General features: G+C 40.8%; 1 protein-coding gene across 1 annotated transcript in view; it reads left to right on the forward strand.

Annotated features, from left to right (window-relative positions):
• cyp7b1 (cytochrome P450, family 7, subfamily B, polypeptide 1) overlaps positions 1–23,326 on the forward strand; it is a 207,782-nt gene that overhangs the window by 169,142 nt on the left and 15,314 nt on the right. The window contains exon 2 of the mRNA XM_078540426.1: positions 22,592–22,725. Within this exon, the coding sequence (XP_078396552.1) occupies positions 22,592–22,725 (134 nt within the window). The remainder of the gene's footprint in view (positions 1–22,591; positions 22,726–23,326) is intronic.

Consider the following 23,326-nt stretch of genomic DNA (forward strand, 5'->3'; position numbering starts at 1 on the left):
CATTGAGCAAGTTATTACTAAGCAAGTGCTGCTTGATAGTTGATGACTGCTTTCATCACTTTTCCAATGATCGAGAGTAGACTGACCAGACAGTAACTGGTCAGGTTGGATTTGTCCTGCATTTTGTGTGCAGGACATACCTGGGCAATTTTCCACATTGCCGGGTAAATGCCTGTTATAGCTGTAGTGTAGCAGATTTGCTGGGGGCGTGGCAAATTCTGGATTTAAGCATTTGGTCTTACTGCAGCCAGCCTCCAGCTGCCACCTTTGTGTAACCTCATAGCCCCCATGCTCCCTAGATGCAGCGACCATAGCCACTCAGTCCATGGCAGACCTCAGGATGTCTCTGAAATAGACTCTTAAAAAAATAAACTTTTAATAATCTAACAGTACTGTCATTCAAAGACGCTTCATAGTAAAAAAAATTCTCATTCAAAAAAAATTAAATCCCCTCAAGTGGTCAATCTGTTGTAAAAGCAACCAAACACATCCAATTTCCACATCAAAGACAGATAATCCCTTTATAACCCTTTTAAAACTGTGAATCAAAATATGAACAGAGCCCCCTGCTGTGGTAAATAGTCCTGGAGCTTTTAAAACTCAGCCAAGGATTCATAATAGACACAGCTGTAATAACAAACCCTTGGAAATTTAAATAATGGAGACAGTTGAACCTGAAAAACCAGATGGCCTTTTTTAAGCTGCAGATGGTGTTTTAATTCCATTTCAAAGTAGATTGCCTGTCAATCAATGGAGTGGAGCAGCTGCTTAGATTTTTTTTTTTATTTTCAACACCAGGGCAATTTTTTTCAAAGCTAAAAAATCCTCTGACATTTAAATCACAGTCCAAAACATGGCAACAGTTTTTCCAGCACATTTTCCTACTGTTTTGAGTGCCTTGTACAAGAGGAAAATTACTCTAATGCCATTTCAACACTTAAATAATTCTGGCCAATGTAATGGTCAACTTATCATTTCAGGACAGAGCCCTATGATGAATCACTACATTAAAAACACAACTACATTACAATACAGCATCTAATAGTGATATTTTAAGTTATCAAAACATTTAACACTTGCCTGTAAGAATGTTCTTGACTCCTCAGCAGGTTTCCCCAGTGGTCACAAACCTTCTAAAAGACAGGTGTATTTAGGGCTCTCAAAACTTGCACCACCACAATTTTAATAACCAAGGTCAGGATTTTCCCCATGGGCTTTGGGACCCCAGCGTCAGGGTCAAATGGAAGTCAGAAGCCTACATTGTGTGTGAAACACACTTGGCAGTGATTTTCCCAAAATTGGCCAATTAGTGGCCAGAGGGAGAGCTTGCCATTGAATTAAGGCCAATAGAAGGCTTACCAGCATTAAAGAAGCAAAAACCTGCCTTTCCTGGTAAAAGAGAGTGTGCATGCTTTAAGATGGAGGTGTGTTCTCTCTCTCTCAGTAACTGGGCCACCATCATAGAGGTGATTCCCCCCACGTGGCAGACTGTGGCTTCAACTGCAGGTCAGCAAGCAGGGAGAGCCTGAAAGCCTGATTGGACTGCTGCCACCCCCACCCTCTGCTCCAGCCTGCTGCCAGGAGGTTGCATCCAGACAGCTGAGCTGTCCCCCAGCACCTCGGGGGGCCTGGAGGTCGACTGGAAAATTCCAGCTGCTCTCTGACAATAAGGCCTTGATTGGCCCTTAATGCCTGGGTAGCCCTGCCACCTTCATCCTGCCTTTGGAAAATGGCCTGGGGCAGGATAGAGCTGGCATGCCTAGTGACCTCACCTTGTTCGCTCCCGTTAGGGGTTAAAAATCTTGCCCAGAGCTTTATTTTCATTGGTTCATGGAATGTGGGCATCACTGGCCCATCTCTAGTTGTCTTTGAGCAGGTGATAGTGAGCCACCTTCTTGAACTGCTGGAATCATTGTGATGTAGGTATACCTATAGTGGTGTTAGGGAGGGAGTTCCAGGATTTTGCCAAAGCAAAAGTGAAGGAATGGCAATATAATTCCAAATCTGGATGGTGTGTAACTTGGAGGGGAACTTGCAGGTAGAGGTGTACCCATGCATCTGCTGTCCTTATTTTTCTAGGCGGTAGAGGTTGTGGGTTTGAAAGGTGCTGTTGAGGGAGCCTTGGAGAGTTGCTGTAGCATATCTTGTAGATAGTACCCACTGCAGCTGTGATGCACCAGTGATGGAAGGCATGAATGTTTTAAGGTGGTAGTTGGAGAGCTGATCAAATGGGTTGGCTTGTTTTGGATGGTATCAAACTTTTGAGTGTTGCTGGAACTGCGCTCACAGTTTACATCATTCCTGCCAGTTGCCTACACTGGATGGAAAGAGGCAGCTGACTGGATTTTCAGCGGCTCAAGTTCATGGGGCCCAGAGGTTGCCCACTGGCATCAAAGTAGGTTGTGACCGGGGGTACTGGTTTGGGGCAATTTGGCAGGTGAAAGTGGGGTTGAGGAACTCAGGGCAGCAGAAGAGAAGTGCTGCTCTTCCTGACCTCACTAAGGAAAGTTTTTGACCTCTCTTCAGGGTCTCACTTTGTTCCTTGAGAGATTTTATTGAGCTGGACTCCCATGGCCAGTGCCTCACCTAAATGCCTCGGAGCCCAATGGACAAGATGGGACTAAGATTAGGATATATTAATGAGGCTCCTGCTTTGGTCATGTAGGTGTCTTGGCTGCCCAAAACGATATTTGTTTAAAATTGTGGCAGACAGGAATGGGTGGTGAGTTTTTGCACAACATTTATCTATGAGCCTATCCCATTCCAACTGGGTTTGATGGGTTAAAGTTTCCTTACTTGCTAGTAAAACCAGATGACTATTAACATGAATCAGATTATCAATATTGGTGAACTTGTACATGAAACTTTCATATCTGAATTAGTAAGACCATTTAAAGCCTCAATTAATGGGAACTGTTTTCCTGTTGATTGCATTGTTTTCATAAGCTTTGCTATAAAGAGGGGATTTCTGCATTCCTTTTGGTGTTTCACAGTTCAAATTAAGTTACTGCAGCTGAAAACCAAACCAGCAATATTCACTCGGTGTGGAACTTTGAGTGCTAATAACATCAGAAGGCTCAGTTCAACATATACTGGGCTACAAATCAAATAAGGCCCATTAACAGGCATGGGGATCACAATGCGCACTTACACCCCCTCCCCCCACCCGATGCAGACAACATGCAAACTTCATGATGCATGCTTATCTCCGTGGTTGTGGTATGCAGCCCAGTGTTAAATGCACTGCTGAGTGGCTTCAAGCTCAGCAGTGGTCCCAGGTTTGTGAGAGGCTAAAACAAAAACAGAATTACCTGGAAAAACTCAGCAGGTCTGGCAGCATCGGCGGAGAAGAAAAGAGTTGACGTTTCAAGTCCTCATGACCCTACAGCAGAACTGAGTGAAGTTAGGAGAGGGGTGAAATAGCCTGCACCTTTTGAAGGGGAGCTGTATTCTGGCAGCAGCAGGGGCTGGAATTGGCTCAGAAAGACTTTTTGAGCAGGAATAAACCAGAGAATTAAGCAGCAGCCCAGAGTGCAGTGCTGGAGGCTTTATTGTAGGAGGTGGAAAGGAGCAGGAAGGTTATCTTTATGCAAGAGGCCAGGAGGCCCACCACACATATACTGCATAGACATTGGGAGAGGATAGCCACGGAGGTCAACACCAGTAGTTTGGCCCTCAGGACCTGGCTACAGTGCCAGAAAAAAAAAGTTGTGTCTCACATGAGTGGTCAAGGTCAGTGAATACATCTTCAAATACCATTTCCTCACCAGCAACTTCACACACAGCTCAATGCACCACTGCTCATTACTCCCCCATCAGCAATCTCTAGCAATTAGGAATCAGGCCTAACATTTATATGCTCCACCTCACCCTCATATACTTATCACTGCCGCAATCTCGCACCAAACCCCGCAGCTTCTCCATCCTTCTAGTTAATCAGCTAGGGCAGGCGCATCATCCAAACACATTACAACATATTCACTGACACTTTCCCCTCTCTCTCTCTGGCAGGAGTAGGTGGCAGCATTAAAGAATCAGTGCACAAGAGGCACAGCTGCATGTCCTCATTCTCTTGGAGGAGATGGTGCTGGGTATTATTTGGCATGGCTGTCATAGAGACCATATCAACTGGCATCACTGAAGCCTTCCAGGATGATGATATGTTCCTGCCATATAACCTGCTGAAATCCCACTCATCCTTAAATCTGGTATAAAATACAAGCTGCAGATGGTGTGACCATTAACCTTGTGCTTTTCATCCCCCCCACTGCCCCCACGTTTTGTATTTATGTTTTTAGATACCCAAGATCTTTCATTTGATCAGCCTGTAGTGCCCAAGCATGAAGGCCGGAGGAGTTGTAAACCCCTGGGGAAGAAGCACTATCACTTGATCTGACACTCTCAACCACCAACTATGATACTGGCTCTGTGCAAATCTTGGAGGGTGAATTACTGGGCACAAGTGCAGCAAGGCCAAGAGGAGTGGATAGTGCTTGTGTCAGCTGCCCGGAGGTCAAGGTTGCAGACAAGTTCTGCTGCAGCCGACTCAGATGAGAACTTTGATTAGGCTTTGATGTGTACATAAAAAGGCTGACAGGCATGCATGCTGAATACTTAGCGCATTGACAGGCCTGTCCGAGAACCTGCTGTCATTGTTAAGGAACGTGGAGGAGTCCAGCTCTAGCTTGGTACAGAGCTTCATGCAGCGCTTGGAGCCCATCCTTTCCAGTATGGCAGTGGCAACCAATCCCATGAGGACGCTTGGCAATTCCATGTGGATGTTTGTGGACCCATCTGAGGTGCAGTGTCTGATGGGCGATCTTTCAACTTCCAATGCAACACAGGCAAAAGCCACCCAATGTGCTGCAGTGAAAAATCAGACTGAAGTTATGAGATCTATGCTTGTTGCCATGCAGGCTCAGACTTCTGCAACAATGGCTGTAAATACCAGTGCTGAAAGAGGCTTTCAGGGTCTCAAGCAATACAATAATCTGCACTTCAGATTGCTGAGGCACCAGCTTGGAGGAGTGGCATTGGTTCCATGGTGCACAAACCTGCTGTGTTCATGCTTCTTCCCTGCCAATGCCAGTGCCCCTGCTGTTGCCTTTCAGCCAGCCAGCCTAAACTGCTGCTAGCCGTGACAAGGTGGTGCAGTTTGAAGCTGGGCCCTCAATATCCAGAGCTGTTCGAGGGCGTCCTAAAAGGGCATCTGCAGTCTGCCCATTGAAAGCCAGCTTATTGTATATTGTTTATTGTATATTAATGCAGCCTTATGTTAATTGTATATTAACAGTGTTAATTGTATGCAGGTGCTAGCTATTAACTGGGGATTCACTTGAACCCCTGTAAATAGACATAGACTAAAACTATGGCTTTTGGGTTAGGAGGTTTATGCTTGTAATGTGTAAATATGTAAATAAATATAAACGTGTACAAAGATTGGTTCCAGTTCTATCCTTTCTGGATACTCGAGTGATGCTGCAGTCACTGGATAGCACTGCATGAGAGTGCTAGACCAGGCAAAGGCATCTGCAAACAGGCACTAAGGAAAATCACAAGGGTGAATAGTTGAAAATTTTATGTATTCTTGGAGGTGTTGTTGGATAAAGTTGGTAAGGAGTGGTTGCTTTGTGGTGTCTTTTACATCAGCATTTAGTCTAAGAGGACGCCATGGTAGCCTGCAAGAATGAGATGGAAAGATGGGGAATTGTGAAGCAGTGGTCATCTGTGGATTTTTTCGGGAAATCCAAATCTGATGAGATGCTTATGGACAACTTGCCTGGAGCAACGCTGTGCTGAATGTCTCCTCCTTTTCCTCCTCCTGCTGAGGTGGTCATCAAAGCCATGATGGTAAGTCATGATCCTCATGATGGCCAAAGTGTGGAAGACCACAGCACTATGAATCACAAGACACTCCATTGAAAACTGGAGGACTGTTCCTGAATTATCCAGGCAGTGGAACTGTTGTTTTCAGATGCCACTGGTCTGCTACATGAATTTACAGCATGACTGACATTGTAGGAAGGTTGCCCATGTGTGGTGGAGGGGAGTCATCTGTCATGTGTACAATGGGAAGCCCTTGTCGCCAAGACGTAATCCTTTGATTCAATGCGCTGCCTTGAAGATGATTGGAATGGTTGACTGGAGGAGGACGAAAGCATAATGTCTGCTGCCAGGAGAGTGGGCATTCACCAACATGATAGTCTGGGCATGGTCACACACCAACTGCATGTTGAGGGGGTGGAACTGTTCGCAGTTGTAGAACATGTGCCCATTGACATGTGGGACCCTTAGAGCCACATTCATTCAGTCACTTTCTCCCTGCATCATTGGGAAGCCTGATATTTTGGCAAGAGCAAATGCCCACTCCTCCTGCTTCTCTCTGCCTAGAGAGAAGGCCATGAAGTTCCCACTCCTGATATACAGGGTGTCGATGACCTCCTGGATGCAGCAATTAATGGTGAACTAAAATGTGTTGGCAATGTCATTGTCTCCAGTGTAGAAGGATCCGCTGTCATAGAAATTGACGGCCACTGCTCTAATGCTGCAGGTCTGTATCGAGGAGGTGGCGCAGTTCACCGGCCACCACCTTGGTGAAGCAGACCTGCTGCAGACTCTGATCTGGCTGAGGTGAAGGTGGGATAAGTGTTTCCTGAATTTGCTAGATAGGTAAGGCCTCCTGTGGAAGGCCTCCTGTGGAAGCCCTCCTCCCTCTGCAAACAAATGCATTTCTCTGCTATCTCTGCTTCATCTTCTTGTGACACTGAAACCCAAGAAGAACTGTAACTTTTGTCCCGATAACTGGGAGCAGAAGATGAAGAGGCCTTCCAAATCCATGCTACTCCTTCCAAAGGTCTAGTGCCACTCCTTTCTGACTGAAACAATACAGTAGTTCCACTGACATCAGAAAGTTAATCAAAAGTGCCTCACCTGAAAGTTGAATGGTGATGTCTTTGAATAGCAATGGGTGGGCTGGGGGTAGGGGAATGGCTGGGAGCAGCTCATTTGTGCAGCAGCTGTGCACATTTAAGAACTGGCTTTAATTGGACCTGCGAGCTCCTCAATAGCAAGTCAGGCACCAAGTCAGTGTTAGGCATTGACTGATGTGATCTTCTCACTCTGCATGCTTTTGGAGCATGCACAGGACACCTGCTTTATCACCCTTCACGGTGATCGGCGTGGACCATGCCGGACGTCCTCAGGAGCAGACCTCACTGCCGGTTTTTCCCCATCACCGGCTCCTGTAGCACTGATACCAGCAGCAATATGGAGCCAAATTTTCCTAGGTTATATTCTAAACTGGTTAAGTTCCTCATTAAAATAACAGACATCAATTTCTCTTAAATGTGTTGCACACTAAATACTAATATCTCACAACCAAATTTCAACCCATTAATCATTTATCAACTTATTTTAGACACAGGTGTTGGGAGCTGAATTTCTTTTACTATATTATCTGAAATATGGAAATTTTCCCCTGCTATTCCTCGAATGGAACCTAGTTGCCCGACCCTTGATTGACCTGCTACATTCATATGATTTCAAAGTGGCAGCAGCCATGGTGACCATGAGGAGAGAAATGGCAATACAACCAGTGGTGGTGACAGCCCACTGGAGACCCCTTTGGAAGAAGAGAAATTAATAGTGGTTACCCCTCGCTTTCCTCTGTCCTCAGTCAGTAATCTAGCATTAGCCTCGGCTCAGTTCGAGGCATTAAACTAAATTACAGTAGTAATCTTCAAGGCAATTCTGCCCCTTTAGACTTGACTATGTGCTGCAGCCCCAGTTTCCCTCCTTGACGGTGGTGAGTTCCCTCTGCATGGCTCAGATCTAGACTGTTTTTTGGAAGGATGAGTAGACTAAAATGATGTCTGGGAACATTGCGTGAATTCACCATGTGTGCAGCTTGAACCTCAGTAATATGAAATTGTGCAAAGAATAGAAAGTAAACTGTTGTAGCTGATCAGGTTTCTGTGCTAGCCACGCTTTAAAGCTTTTGCAGTAGGTGCTTCTTTTCTGTAAAATCTAAGCAGTGCACAGCTGAATCATCTGTGCCCTGCGCATCGACATTTCTGTGTGATTCCAGAGAAAGGGCCTCTCTTAGCCGCTTCTACATTCTGCGAGGGTGGGCTTAGCACCAGATACCAATCATAATATACTACTGGATAGGTAAGATTATAGGACAGGGAAAGATGAAGGTTACGCACACAATGTAGAAGAGAGGTTAATGTAGGGTAATGAATTGCAGAATTCTACAGACAGATCTGGATTAATGTTTTCTCATACTGATGCGAGATTAGATATTTTGAAACAGATTTTTGGTGAATTGCTGCCATTTGTAATAGCAATTAAAATATACAATTACATGAAAAAGAGAAGTAAAATACATATTTTAAAAATTGCTTCACTTTTGAGTGGGAAATAATCTACATGAGAAGTGGCAGTTTCTTTGGGATATACTGGAACATTCTCATGAGACTGCATGCATGTCGCTTTGTATTTCTTGACACTTAATGGCATCAGAATGATCTCTTGTTTGTAATAAAAAGCCTGAAAATTGAGCTACATTTCTTTGCTAAGTGAGCATCGTAAGTTGAATTAGCGTTAGATTTTCTCCTTTGGTACACACATTCTTTGACATGGTGTTTAATAGTGTTAAGCCTATCGCTGCTGATCTAAATGTGTCTGAAGTAAACGATGACCCTCGCCTCTCCATGATAGCGAAACGTCTCTCTGATGTGAGTTCATGGACCTGGAGCATTAAGTTAATTTTGCCCTGGATTTTTGAGTTGCGTCTTTTTTACCCCGCGGAAACACTGTGAAGAATACAGCTTTTGACCGAATGACAGAGCGTGGAGGGTACAATTAGGTGCATTAAATTAGAATATGACAAAAAGCCTATCTAAATATTTGTCACAATGTTACCTATTCAATGTAATGGTCTGTTCATAAACTGAAAGCAGACAACCACAGGCACTTGATTTTCTAAATAATAGGTGAGTTTTCATGATCCTTTATCAGCTTTGAAGGGATAATTGAGGACATGGTGTAAGTTGTCATAGTTCAAGATTTGATGATTTGGTCTATAATCTAGGATTAGACTTTACTTCATTTCCATTTTACCCAGAATTAACCCTGTGAATACTGGGTGTGCTTTGTTATTAATGCAGTACAGTCCATTTCACCAATTGCAATGCTGTTGTGGAAAATGTATCTGAAGTATTGCATTGACATGCAGGGAAGAAAAATTACTCAACCTGGCAGCGTACAAAATACTTTGTCTCTCATTTGCACCGTAGCAGCAAATTTAGAACTGATGTCATTTATGTGATGGCCTAGATATGAAACTCTGCTGCTTACACTACTTTTGTTGTGTTAATACAGCAGCCTTGCATCAGTCTATTGTTAAGTGCTTTTGTTTTGAATTTAAAGAGAACCACAGTGAAATGGTTTGAAGATCCTGTGATCAGGAGATCTGGAGCTCTGGTATGTAGGTTTGTGTTTCCATTCTCGGCTGTCGTCTTCTTGAGTTTGATTTTTAGCAAAGCCTCTTTGAGAAAACAAACCATAGGTGAGGCTTCTCCCCTCAAGATAAAAGGGAATCACCCAAGGAAGATTAACTAAGATGGGTTCTGGATACACGTTTAAGGATAGCTTAAGACAATCACTGGCGAGGACCCAATAGCTGCCCATATTTCCAGTTGGAGACTGGCATATAGCATAGGAAAATCTGAAAGAAGACTGGGGAAATAAAACTTAATTTGAAACAAAAATATATAAATTATTAATAAAATGCATTTTCAAAAATAGTAACTGGACACAATTCCTTTGAGAAACTTGGCAAACACTGGGTTAATGTGGCTACATAAATTCCCATGCAATGTATCCTAGTAAAACCCTATGATCCCATCATTAGATTTGAGCCAGTAAATAACTTGTGATTAATCAAGATGGGTTGTTCTGCATGTAGCGTAAGTCAACTTCAAAGATGGGATGAAGATGTCTGTATTGTTTGTTGAAATTATTTCATCTCTTGCCATCTACTTCTGTCGCTGAAATAGATTGACAAGAGAAAAGAATAATTTGTTATATCTCTGTTCAAAATAACAGACCATAAATTAAAGCAAAAAAAAACAAACCCCTTATGTGACAAGAACAGTTCCAATAAGGCTAAACTGAGGAGCAACTCAAAAGGTTGTAATACTCAGCCGATTTGGATACCTTTCCTGTATAGTCATGTTTCCTCTGCCTAAGTATATAGAAAAATGTTATGGTTGTATGGTCAAGAAATTATGACTAAGAATATCATAAGATTTAGTGCTTACATCAGGCAGGGTGTACAGTCCTGTGAACCAGTGAAATGTAGTATACATATTGCTGTTTGTATAAGTTTGACTTTTGCATTGATTATTTCAATAATTATTCCAAAGCAGTCAAGCAATTTGTTAATACTTCAACATAAAGGAAAATCAGTTAGTACATTACTAAATTCTAATTTAAGAGGAGAATGCTTTAGTATTAGTTTAGTGAAAGAAGGAACAAGTAGATGATAACCAGGACTGTTCTTGGGTACCTCCTCAGGGATGGCTCAAGACAATGCTATGATCTGGTTAGGAACCATTAACATTAAAAAAGAAATCCAAACACCTTTTAACCAGTAGAACAACACTACAAGATTTCACTTTTTTTTTAACAAAACACAAACTTTATTGTATATAGAACAAATTGAGCAAAATAAATGTGATTTAGTTAACACTATAGCTTATAATTATGTATGGTATGCACTCAGGTTTACTTCTTACTTCCCCCAAGAATTTTTTTATAAGACACACATACCTTAAATTTATTTATTTCTGTAGGGAACAACCATAAGTTTGCTGCAGCCCTCTGGAGAATTCTCTTCAGATCCAGCTATTCTCAGAGGTAAAACTATAATTCACCATCTATTGACTGTGGATACCCCAAGTCCCTTGTTCTGGTTACTTTTCAATGCTTCCAAGCTAAATCAGCTGATTACTTTATTTTGCAATAAAACATTGTGAGGCCCACTGTACATTCTCCCACTAACTTTAGGCAAACTTCCAGCTTCTATTCCTTCACAAGGTTCAAACTGAGATTAAGTCTCACCTGCATTCCAAACGGTCAATGATGAAGCTAGGCTTTTACTCTGCTTCTGTTGAAGTTCTACCTAACTCTCATTTACTTTGGATATCTTCTCTCAGTGAGCTGCAAACTACACAAGGTCCAAACTGCAACTAAAAACTGTCTCAGCCAACATCCAATTGAAATCATAGAACTTACCTAAGTTCCACCCATCTCCATGACCGCATAGCCTGCTCTGTCCTCAAGTTCATCTTTAAGTTAATTTCCCTTATTCACAATTCCTTCTTTAATTTGATAAAGTAAATGGGTTTTAAAACCTTCCAGTGTTTATTTTTAAACTAATTTAGCTTTACCTCCCAAAACAATAACATTCCTCTGGACTGCCATTACCGCAAGCTTTGCAGACATCAGGTTTCCAGCTCTTTAGCTAAGTAAGCCCACCTGTTGTTTAATATCTCTATCTCTTCTGACTTAATTAAACAAATATGGGTCACCTTTTGAACTGCCATTTCTTGAGGTTTCCTGGCAATCTCTAAAGCCCAGCATTTTATTTACCATACCTTCCTAGCTGTTAACCTCTTAAGGCAATATGGCCCCAACCTTTTAAGTGAAATAGGCTCCAAGTTTGCTTTAATTGCATTTATTCAATTTTTTTTTACAGTTAAATGTTAATTCCTAAAACTAGAAGTTATATTTAAAAACGCATGAACCATGTACTAGATATTTGCAACAACTGCCACTGACAAGGATCTAATACCCAATTAGTTGCCCATATTCTCAGTTTGGGTGTGGCATATAACACAGGAAAAACTGAAAGATGAGTGTGAAAAACGTCAGTGTGAAACAGTGTATAAGTAAAAATAACAATATGTAAATTTGTATAAATAATTTTACAATTGTTAAATGGAATAGGTTTTTTTTGTTAAATCAACTCAAAGCACTTGGCTAGTGTAGCTGCATAAATTCAATTTCTCCAAATGGACAAAATTTGGAACATTTTTTAATACTAACTATTTTTACCCACTTCATATAAATACTCATATCACAGCATGTGCTGGAAAAATTCTTAAAAATGTCAGCATTTTCACCATATATTGATATTAAACTAGCATGTGTAAATAAGCAAACAAATTACAACCTTTACATGATATTTTGTTTTATGGTGATATCTTAAGTAGCCCAAGTTTCCAGCTCTACTGTTAATCATACTGCTCTATCCTGCAGTAAACAGAAAATGTGAATCAAAGGGGGAAAAATTAAAGAGAAAAATTATGTAAATATGTTTGTATACATAACTTCTGAAAATATTTTTAACACTTTTAGTACAGATTCAGCCTATAACCATTGCACTATTTGTGCATAGTTCACAGATACTTTTTTTTAGTGCTTTGAAACATTACATTGTGACACACATAATTCATATAGTAGCAACTCTTGACATAGAATCAATCTGTTAAAATGTTTTACTGTATGTTACGGACAGGAAAGGCTTTAAATTAAACAGCCCTGATTTCTCCACTCACCACCCATCCATAAACATAAAGGTGTTTATTTTTTGATTTCCCCCTTTATAAGCGGTGGTGGATTTCTTAACCCCTCAGTTTTGGTGTGATCCAACTTCTGTTGATAACCCTACAGCAAACTTGAGATAGGGTGAGCTCAGAGGGTTGATTTATTCACACACACTCAAAACGCAGGAGGAGACGTCGCTACATAGCCCCCTGTGCATTCATAAAATTAACGAGGGAAAGAGAAACAAAGATTTATTAGACAAAGACCACAGAGCAAAGAATTATTGTTTCACATGAGTCCAGAGTCCAGAATCAAAAGCCCAATAGTTAATTCCTTCACAGAGGTCAGCAGGCCGAACTGATGCTGGATAATTCACTTTTCCAGTAGAGTTGAGATAGGCATGCAGAGATGAATTAGTTTTGTAGGCAATGGTATAGAAGTTCACAAGTTCCAGTAGAAACGATGTAGATGGGGACAGGCATTCAAACCTGGTCAGAGTCCATTTTCTGTGTAGCTGCTTGGTAGACGGAAGATGGCAGACTGATTTGCAGCACAGCAAGACAGTATAATTGGTTCTCCCAACTAGAGGGGGTCATGTCACATGACTTCCACGTCTCCACTTGAGCTTTTACAAAGGGTGTATATTCTTTGGTCTGGGTTCCTGAGATTGTTAATGTTCTAACCAGTAAGAATTTTAAAGAAAGGTTGCAGGACTCTTTATCCTAGCAGACTAGTGGACGTCGGCTGGCCAGGCCTGGCTTATGAAATGTCAATGGCCTTTGCATAATTCCCACTGAATTTGGTCTCTGCAGCCCACAGGGGCTGTTGGCATCTCTTCGAAGATAACGAGGCACAAATTTCTTCTGTACTACAAGATTAGCTCCTATTGTTCGAAGGTCACAGCCAGATATAGCTTCAGTCATTTTAAAAGGCCATTGTCCAGTTTTATCTATAAATGTGTTAAATTTCAACTTTCTAAAATTGAATATTTATGATTGGATGAACAATATGCATGGTTGACAAAACTTTGAACCAATATCATTTAATGGAAAGGAAATCCCTGTGGTTTATCTTCCAGGCCTGGGTGTTGAATTTTCCCAGGGTTTCCTCGATTATCTGCTGGAATTTTAGCGGAAGAGCTGTGGAAACCCCAGGAATGCTGCCTAAATACTGGTAACACAATTCTTCTGTGGTTTTGATGAACAATCAGGAGAACACCTGTGGAAATTCACCCCCGTGTTGTTTTCTTTTAGTTGAGGATTTGCAAGGAGTGAATTTCCTTGCAGAGATTTATGCCGCTATTACGTCAATGGAAAAGGATTGATGCCCACTGGTGATCAACAGGGATATTTACATGGGAATTCCTGGCTCAGCTGATTTGTATACATAATGGAATAGTGATTGATGTAAATTCTGTGAAAAGCAGGTGTAATCTGCTAGTGTGCATGGAAATTGGAATCCAGCCTTTAAATAGACAACTCTGGTTGAACACTTCAGAAGAAAACTGGAAGACATCCTGGTAAAGAAGGGGTAGTGCTCATTTAGTCCTCAGATAACTTCACTGCATTACTCATCAATCCAGCAATGGAAGAAGAATCAACCAAGTTCTGGAAAAATAAAGAGATATGGAGACACAACCTACTGGGTATTTGTGCTGGTAAACTTGTCAGGAATCTTGTATGCTATTTGGAGAGAGGTGGCATTGGCACCAAGTGCCAAACCTCTCACCCCAGGCACTGCCAAGCAGTGCTTCAAGAAATTTGATGACCTCACAAGTATGATAAGACAAACTCCCTTTCGTACGCTGAATGCAGTGCCCCATCACCACCTTAAAGCAACATTTGTACAACTAACTCTTCACGGTGCACTCTGGTTAAGGAGGAATTCAAATTGAAGATCATGCTTTATGGTGACCCAGCTCCCCTAACAACCCTAAAACTGCTTCCTCCAAGATAATAGGCTGACACACCCAAGCTCTTTACTTGTTCGCGCTCCAGAACTTACAGCCTTCCTGTAATTTACTCGATGTTCTTGCAGGCGAAGTTGGTGCACGATGCTTGAAAGAGGTGGACCACTAAAGGGGACATTCTCACCTTAAAACAACTCATGCCCTACGAGGAGAAGGTCATGAAGCTTGTGAAGCCGCACACTTCTCTTGGTGTGGAAGATGGCAAAGTTGGTGCCATGGTTTTGATACAGTTTGCGACTGAACACCTACACTGTTGCAATGGCATCTCTGTGAAGGTCTATAATGAACACTGGCTTCCACCCACCTCTTTGTGTTCTTAATCCCATGGGGGTAATGCTTCATTATTCTGAGCTTCTGCATTCCTTTTCCTATTGAGGCAAGACGAAGGGGGAAGGCAGATGATGAGGAGTAGGAAGCATAGCACTGGTTACCTCCTTGTCAACTGTGATAATGAAGAGAAAAACAAGGAGGATCACCATTTAGGAGAGGAACATCAAGCACATCAATGAGTCCCTACATAGATCTCCAGTCCCAACTCCTTTCAGCTCACCCCCTGTGGCATTTGCTTCTTCAATCTCAGGCATCGGCTCAGATTCGTTCACCTAAGGGCAGTTAAAAGCTGCTAGTAAAGATGTGGCACCAACAGATTACAGAGCATGAGGGAGTTAAAAGAGAGAGAGAGATTTTCATCATTGCAGGATGTTCCATCACTGTCTCATTTGGAACCTCTGACAGTACCGCACTCCCTTTGTAATACACACTGGTGTCAATCTAGATTATGTGGTCAAGTTTCTAGAATGTATACATGTCTGTATATGTGTATAGAAATTAGAATCTCTGGGCTGCATCTTCAGGTCGGCGAGTGGAGGGCGGGGCCCACTCGCCAATGCGTAAAATGACGCGGGGTGACGTGGGTGTGCATCCCGACGTCACCCTGCGCCATTTAGATTTTCAGTTCAGCGGGTGCGCAGCCGACTCGGCTGCGTGCCCGCCAAACTGTCAAAGGCCTATTAAGGCCATTAAAAAAGTAATTAAAATGATTAATGGACCTGCCTGTCCAACCTTAAGGTTGGTGGGCAGGCAAAGAGTCCAGGCGGGCTTCAGAAAAAACATGAAACCTCATCCACGGGCGGGGTGAGATTTCATGATGGTATTAAAATTTTGATAAAATGTTTAAATAAAAGAAAATGACATGTCCCAGCTCAAGTGACAGAGTCACATGAGGGGATATATTTTGCTACATCTTTATTTTTAAATTTTTAAAAAATATAACCCTTCACCTCCCGGAGGCAGCAGCTCCGTGCTTCAGGGAGATTATGGAGCGCTCACTTGTGCATATGAGCCAAGTTTACACTCGGCCGGCTCACATTCCCCCCCCCCACACCCCCGCACAGGCAGCGCTCAGCACTAATGCTAAAGTTTCATGCCCCCGCTGAGCACCCCTGCCAAGGGTAAAATTCTGCCCTCTGCCTTTCAGGCGTTCAATGATGCTAGAAATAATGCATACTGCACTTGCTCAGACTGTCTAACTCAAATTCAGCTCTCAGAGTCATAGCTCTGGGCAAAATGAAAGTTGAAACCCAGACTTTTGGAGTAGGTCGAGGTCTTCAAGTAAAAACTTTGAAGTCATTAAAAGACACATGGGACAATATTGACTGGATACATTGAACCATGTTGTTGTGAAAAACTATATAGATATATGATACATATCAACCATTTTGTTTAAAAACTTATTTTAGATATTAAAAGTTTCAGCTGATTCAGAAAAAAATTGGAATTTGAAAAAAAAATCAGAGCATTTTTGAGCAATGGGTGGCTGGTGGTCACATGACATATTCTGTGTGCTATGCTTTTGAGATTGCGTGACACCTTTAACATTGAAAATACCTATCATCGTACAATCTACGGGCATCACAGGTACTACAGTTTCATATAGGGCAACATTTTCCCCCCATCGGTTGTGGGGGAGGGGTGGGGGGGAAAGAGTGTGTGGGAGCAGGTGCAGGCGAGCCCATTAAGACCCGCCCAGTGTGACCCGCCAGGGCGGTGGGGGTTTCCTCAGCCGGGAGTGTGCTCTTTCGCACAGGCAAAGTGCTGCCTCAGGAAGATCGGCTCACATTTTAAACTTTAAATAAAGCTGAGAAAAAAATTTCCCTGCCATGTCCCCTCATGTGACACTGTCACATGAATTGGGACATGTCCATAACTTTTATTTTAAAATATTGAGAGATTTTTAAATCCTCTTGAAACCTCATCCCGCCAGTGGATGAGGTTTTCATGCTTTTTCAGAAGCCCGCTGGGGCTCCTAGCCTGCCCGCCAACCTTAAGCTTGGACGGGCAGGTCCATTAATGACTTCAACTACTTCGTTAATGGCCTTAATAGGCCGTTGACAGGTCGGCAACAGTCTGAATGACACACCGTGACATCGGGACGCACACACGGCATCATTCCGCGTCATTTTATGCGTCGGCGAGCGGGCCCCACCCTCGCTCGCCGACCGGAAGATACAGCCCATAATGTTTTCAAAGAGATGAATGCCCAACATTTTGAATTTAATAAACTATATAATAGAAATAAAAGTCTGAAAGCTAGTTTGCATGGAATATTGGACCAAATTGCAAAACTCGTTACCAAAAACACCAGTAAAAATCTCAGAATATATTTTAGAAAATGTGGAGTTTGAAATATGCAGTCGCTCCAAATCAGTTTCCATGATTTTATGCCTTAGGTAGCATAAGCTTATCAATTTTTTTAAAACAGAGAATCTTGTGTCTGAACATGAGCAACACCATAATGTTAGTATTATAAAAGTTTCCCTTCACCTTTCAAGTGTCACGCATGCTATTTTCTGTGTAATATTTTTAAAATGTGTTTAACAGGGAGAGCAACGGCTGAGTAACCTCCCCAGACAGAAAATGTCTTTGACCGGGATTTTCTGGCCCTGTCATGGTGGGACCCGCCACAGGAGATTCAGCGGCCCAGCCAAAAGGCCATTGACTTTCGGCGGGAGTGGACAATCCCGGTGGCGGGCAGGGCTGGAAAATCCCGTCCTTTGAGTCAGGTGTCACAGTTTTTCACAAAAAGTCAGTCAGAGCTATTTGCTTAACAACAATTAGCCCCTCACTGACCCAGCAAAGCACAGCAATTACACTTCATAGTCGTAAAAGAACAAACTGGGGTGAATTTTATACACATCCCCATCCCCCTCCCCTGGTGGTGTATTGTCAGCCCACCCCTGACCTTTCTCCCACATTATAGAGATCGGCAGGCAGCCAACCTGCCCTTAGGCCTATTGAGGCCCTTAAGTAGCCAATTAACTACCTCTGCTATAATTCTTTTGGTCTGTTGGGGTAAGCAGAAGGAAGGCAACCTTTGCCCAGCAGCTTTCAATGCACAGCCTAAAGGTGGGCAGGAAGTGCTTATGTACCTTCTCTGGGGTGGACCTCTGTGCCTGTAACCCCCTTTGTCCCTCTCCCCCCACCACTCCCAGCCTCTTTAACTCGACCCCCTTCGCTCCTCCCCCCTCACCACCCCCTCCCCCAGTGCCTTGTTGGGGTCTCCCAGGCAGGCCCACCCAAAACCCTGCACTTCTCGGGGACTGCCTGTCATCCCAGTAGTGGTCACTACTCTGTTCCGGTACTGCTGGGACTACATAGCTGCCAGTTAATTAGATTGGCCAGCAACGCTCAAGGGCGGAACTTCCTGTCCTTGGAAGCAGGGGGCGGGATGTCCCACTCTCACCCTGTTAAGGCTGCCCCCAGTGTATTATCACTGCAGGGCAGCCAGATCTCTGGTTGGCAATGTGTCAACGGACTTTTAGCTCAGCAACGCGAGTAAATTGTCCCCCTGTAAAATCCACCTATGTTGTACACAGCTGCACTTCATGCATTTCATGATATAATGCTCCATAATCTACTATGAATAGTGCCATACCATATCCACTACTGTCAGTTAAAACCCAGTATAGGGAATATATTAGGGACACAGTTATGGAACAAACAAAATTACTGATTCATGCTACAGAGCCAGCCTCAAAGCAAAATTTATTGTTTAAAATCTTTTTTGAAATTAAAGTTCAAAGATCAAAACACCAAGCACTAATGAATAGTTACATAGAGAAAAATATTTGAGTAGTATAAAGGAACAATGCAGAATCAATTAAGTTAAATTGATCCCTAGCGTTGGCAGAACAAACCTATCTGTTTCTAACGTCATAGTGCAGGTCGTAGAGAGATTTTACTCAAACCTTTGCAACAAAAGCCATTGGCTTGATGTTTTTATTACTTAAACAATATTTTATACAGAGTATATAAATACTAAAATGGAAATGCACATTGAAAGATTTAAACAAATATCTTTTAAATAATATGGTAAGATGCACTTGTGTATTTGACATGGGGATATTGAAAGCAAAGCGCTATACTTCTGAGGAGAAAAAAGGGAAAAACAAGAATGACTGCATGAGAGCAAATCAAAGTAGCAGGAAGAGAAGTATGGCCCCAAAAGGCAGCATGAACTCTGCTAAGTCACACAAATAAATTTATTATATCAGGAGGGTGACTAAAGCTCATTAACAACAGAAGTCAGGAAATAAATTCACAAATGAAAATGGTGAAACAAAGCAATTCTACGTATGAGGTACAAATACAAATTGGGATTGGCCTGTAAGTAACTCTCTTAGATGTAGCAATTTTCTATGCTGATGTTTTTAATTTCTCCTTTTGTACTGCAAAACCATTCAAAGACGATAATGATGCCAAATTAAATGAGGAATTTTGGGTTGACGAGACAGCATATTTTTCCTCTTTCTAAAAAATTATCATAATGATTAGAATGAAAACCAATGAAAATCTTCTTACGGCCATCCATTGAAAGCTGGACTGTTTAAATTTGCCCTGTTGTTGGACCATCATAAATTCAATTTTAAATACATTAAAGCCTTGATATGACAGAAAAAATTGTATATGTAATCTTATTTAATTAAATTACATTAACCTCCATTAGTAAATCCATTTATTTGCAATTTTTTGTTGCCATTTTTCTTTTAATATGTTTTCAAAATTGCATAAAGCTAAAATTAATTTAAGAAAATTATTTTGTTTTAAATATTTAGTGAAACTGCATTAAATTGTTTCTGAAAATGTTAAATCAGCTTCTCAATTGTTTTATTTGTTTTATGAGTTGGATCAGAAAATGACCTACATTACATGAGGCAGCATTCAATTATCTAACATCAATAAACCATTTGGCTTTGTTTAAGATCAAAAGATTAGAATTTTATACCTTAGTCTTTTGCTATTGGTTTAATATTGGGTAATGTCCAATACTGCTTATATTGAACTGCTTAAACTGCAAGTATTAGGTTTTAAAATCTAATTAATAGAATAATAGTTTTTGTTTATTTTAAAATAAAACCTGCAGAAAATGATGTAGAACAGAGATATTTGTCTGGGGACAAAGGGATCAGTAGCTCAAGATTTTAACAAACATGGAAAGCATACAACCTTATAATTACCTCAGTATTCATGATGAAATTTGCATTTTTCTTTCAAAGTAATATCTTGCTTTTGTTCAATGTTATATACCTTTAATTGCAAGCACAATTTTTTTCGGTTTCATATTTTGTTTTTAAGTTCTTAAATGTAGCAAAATCAGCTGTAATGTTGTATTACATTAACATTAATCAAGAAATAACGTCATGCTATGAAGGAGCAGCAGTAACCTTTTTAAATTGAACAGTTATAATGAACACTATTGACTAATTAAATGCACTGATTCATAGCTTTCTGCTACCTCTTTGACTATAAAATTATCTTATTAAAATGCTATAAGTTGCAGTATGGTTGGAATCAGGTCAAAAAACATTTTTTTGAGTGCAAACAAATTGGACATAAATTGAATGGTACTTGCAACTTTTTTTTAACAAAATCAAATGTTAAAAATCCTCAACTCCATTAAAAGTACTAAAGTCTGGATATCCTTTTAGGTCATTCTGCTAATTTTGGTTCATTTCATTGTAAGTAGTACACCAAAGTATTAATATTAAAGCAGTACTGCACACTCATTTTCAAATTTCAGTGCAGCTGCTCAACTAATATAATATGGCAAATATGATTTATTTTATATGTTCAAAAATTCTTTGAAAAAGTTTTTGGGGAAAGAAAGAACAACTGGAACACTAATCCAAGCATTGCCTCCTCTTTCTACAGTAATGTTTGATAGTTTCTCTGATTTTTATCCCTTCACAAGCATTTAGTCCATTTTTCTGCATCCCAAATGTTTCCTCCTGCCAAATGGATCATTCAGAGCCCTGACATTGATGTGCTTAATGCATAACTGGTATAAATTGCATGACTAGCTGCACTGATCACAACCACCCATCTAATATCAGACCTAAAATGGTTTTGTATAGTTCCCCTTGGCTCAGGCCATATTATCTCTTGTCTTGGTTTTATATGAGCTTTTGAGTGTGCTATTAATTGTCTAAACCTTGCCCTCAGATGCTTAACTTGCGTTTAAGTTTGCTACTGATGCATTATTGCTATTTTACAATATAAAGTATGCGATTAAGCTTTTTTCTTTTTATTTTTTATAAATAACCTCATGTATGATAATTATTGTCATGTAATTTTAAAAGTTCAATAATAGGTTTAAAGGAAGGAAAATTTTGGACCAAATATTAGTAGATAACTCAGTAAGTTAAAATGCCAGGTTACAAAACCATACAAGCCAGAGGTTTCAGGTTTGATCCTCAATCCGTACCCATTTATTTGATCTCAGCCATATAGGTAGGTGGGTGCTGCAGCATTCCTGGATTGGTGGGAGGGTGAAGGCAGAATCAGCCACCAATCTTTTCTAATCACGATCTTGTTATCCTGCTGGAAAATGTGCATGTGAGTGAATATTGACTCAATTGAGATACTTCACCAGTGCTCACTGCCAATTCTTGAACGTTGGCTCTTGGTTATTCTGTATGCCCATTTGACTTAAAGCTGGGCAAAGAGCTAAAGCCTTCACAAAAGAAGAATAGGATGGGAGAAAACTGATAGGAAAAGAAAATAAGGAGGCAAAAAAAAAGAACTTGCATTTACATAAAGCGTCCTGTGAACTCAAGTTGCTTTGAAGTGTTTGACAGCTAATGTGTTGTCGTCACTATATCATGTAGGGAAACATGGCAACCAGTTTTAGCATAGCAAGTTTCCAGAGCTTGCCCTCTTTGAAATGGATCATTTTTGCACCATTATTTTGGAAATCAAGAACTTGAAAAATAAATTGTGGGACATGTAACTTTAAGAGAAATCACGACGAGTCTGACAAAAATAAGGTGCCTGTAGCAAATGTTCACATAGTAATAGTGAATGAGGTACTTTTTTAATATCTGGTTTATTTGTCCTTTGCATTGCAGGAAAACAATATCTGTGCATTAGGCCCTGCACTTAAATTGCCAAAACTGTATCCCCAATGCTGGCAATAAATTTGTGGGCCCACATTTTCATGGGTCTATGAGTGTGTCAGCAAGATATGATTTTAGTTTTGTGAAACTGAGGAGGCGGTAGATGAATATCATTTTCCCGTGTCCTATCTGCCAGAATTGCAGATATAAAGAGTGCCTAAAATGAATGCATGGTGTTATTGCCGTGTTTTATTTTAACTCCTTGAAGGGTCGCCTTGAGTGGTGACTTGTAAATGCACACTCATCCTTCATCAGTAGAAATATTTTTTAATTCAACAATTCAAGACTCAATTACAAAGCCGGGGACTGAAGAAATTTTATTGCTTTACAGTATTTAAATAAATGTTTATAAAGAGGGGAGACAAATAAGCATTTGGACAGTATTTGCTGTTACATTATACTATTCTACTGAATATTACAAAACAATAGCATTAATTTAATAACCAAGAATTTTTTTTATTTATTATAAGAGCTCTTAAAGGGTTAACTCTCTTTACAGCATTTTGCTGTTTTTTAAAAAAATTACATTTTATGTTTCTCTTTTTCATTGCAGCCCCGGAGAACCACCTCTAGAACAAGGCTGGATCCCACTTATTGGCAAAACAATTGAGTTCCATCAGGATTCTTTAGGATTTCTTCTTTCCTGTCAGCAAAAATGGGGAGACATCTTCACGGTCTACATTGCAGGTGAGTTTTCAAATGGGCTGCCACTGACATTTTGTGCTGTAAATTCTGTTTTGTTTCTGTGGTGCAGCCACCTGATCTAGCAATTTTCTAGTGACTGTTGTGTTTAAGACAATGGCAGTAAAGGTTCTTCAAGAAAAATCGTACAGTTGCACAATGCTTCCGTGCAAAACCTGACAGACATTTGAAGATTAGCTTTGGCAATAAAGCTCAGAATGTCGCCCAGTCCATGTGTAGGGTATTCAGAATGTGCAAAGCTGTGCTGATTCTGCCACAGAATCTTGTTTATTTTCTATCTTAAAAAGAACTTGTCAAAAAGCTTGGGAAAGAAAAACAAGTATTTTCTTTTATATAATTAATGCTTTCCAAACCAGTTCACATGGAAAACACAAAACGATGCTTAGAATTGCTAGCACGGCGGTGTCTTGGAACGCGATTCCGCTGATTGCAGTTTCCAACATGACGAGCAAATGATTGTCGTGCTGAAAAGTTGCAAGGGACATGAATGTCATCTTAATAAAGAAATTAAAAAGCACATCTTTCTGCGAGAAACAATGTAAATTTCTGACCTGTCGCAGAAAATAGTTCTCTAATTGGTATTGTG

This window comes from Cetorhinus maximus, chromosome 4 (genome assembly GCF_964194155.1).
Source record: "Cetorhinus maximus chromosome 4, sCetMax3.hap1.1, whole genome shotgun sequence".
Taxonomy (NCBI): domain Eukaryota; kingdom Metazoa; phylum Chordata; class Chondrichthyes; order Lamniformes; family Cetorhinidae; genus Cetorhinus; species Cetorhinus maximus.